Source organism: Penaeus monodon, chromosome 25 (genome assembly GCF_015228065.2).
Source record: "Penaeus monodon isolate SGIC_2016 chromosome 25, NSTDA_Pmon_1, whole genome shotgun sequence".
NCBI classification, from domain to species: Eukaryota; Metazoa; Arthropoda; class Malacostraca; order Decapoda; family Penaeidae; genus Penaeus; species Penaeus monodon.
The window spans coordinates 36,012,363-36,013,022 of NC_051410.1; the positions used below are offsets into that span (position 1 = coordinate 36,012,363).

Sequence of the window (660 nt, forward strand, 5' to 3'; positions counted from 1 at the left end):
CCAGGGATCCCCGGCTGCGGAGGCCTCCTAACGAACGACATGGGTGAATTATCTGTCCCTACGCTGGATGACCGATACCAGAACAACATCCGGTGCGAGTGGCTCATCCGCGTGCCTCCAGGCGAGCTCATCCAACTCAACTTCACGGAATTCCACCTTGAAGGACCTCTCTTCGGGAGCCGTTGCCGTTATGACTACGTGGAGGTAAAGTTTCCTGCCGTAGATAGCTTAGTTGTCGTCTAAAGGTAGCTTTGTTGTCACGTAAAGATAGCTTAGTTGCCACGTAAAGATAGATTGCTTAGTTGTCACATAAAGATAGCATAGTTGTCATCTAAAGGTAGCTTAGTTGCCACATAAAGATAGTGTAGTTGTCACGTAAAGATAGTTTATTGTCATGTAAAGATAGATAACTTAGTTGTCACGTAAAGATAGCTTTGTTGCCACGTAATGATAGATAGGTTAATTCATGTAAAGATAGCTGAATTCACGTAAAGATCGATAGCTTAATTGTCACGTAAAAAGAGATAGCTTAGTTGTCACGAAAAATGGTCTGTTTTCACTGATATTCAACTTAATGAACCGCTTGTATTTGGCTCATCAGCAAAATACGGAAATAACGAAATTACTTACATTTACGGGTGGTGTAAGCGAAACCCGCTC

The 660-nt window shown here is 42.7% G+C and overlaps 1 protein-coding gene across 1 annotated transcript in view; it reads left to right on the plus strand.

Moving 5' to 3' along the window:
* The window catches only part of LOC119589380 (cubilin-like), a 70,980-nt gene that overhangs the window by 15,244 nt on the left and 55,076 nt on the right, over nucleotides 1-660 (plus strand). The window contains exon 15 of the mRNA XM_037937998.1: nucleotides 5-204. Within this exon, the coding sequence (XP_037793926.1) occupies nucleotides 5-204 (200 nt within the window). The remainder of the gene's footprint in view (nucleotides 1-4; nucleotides 205-660) is intronic.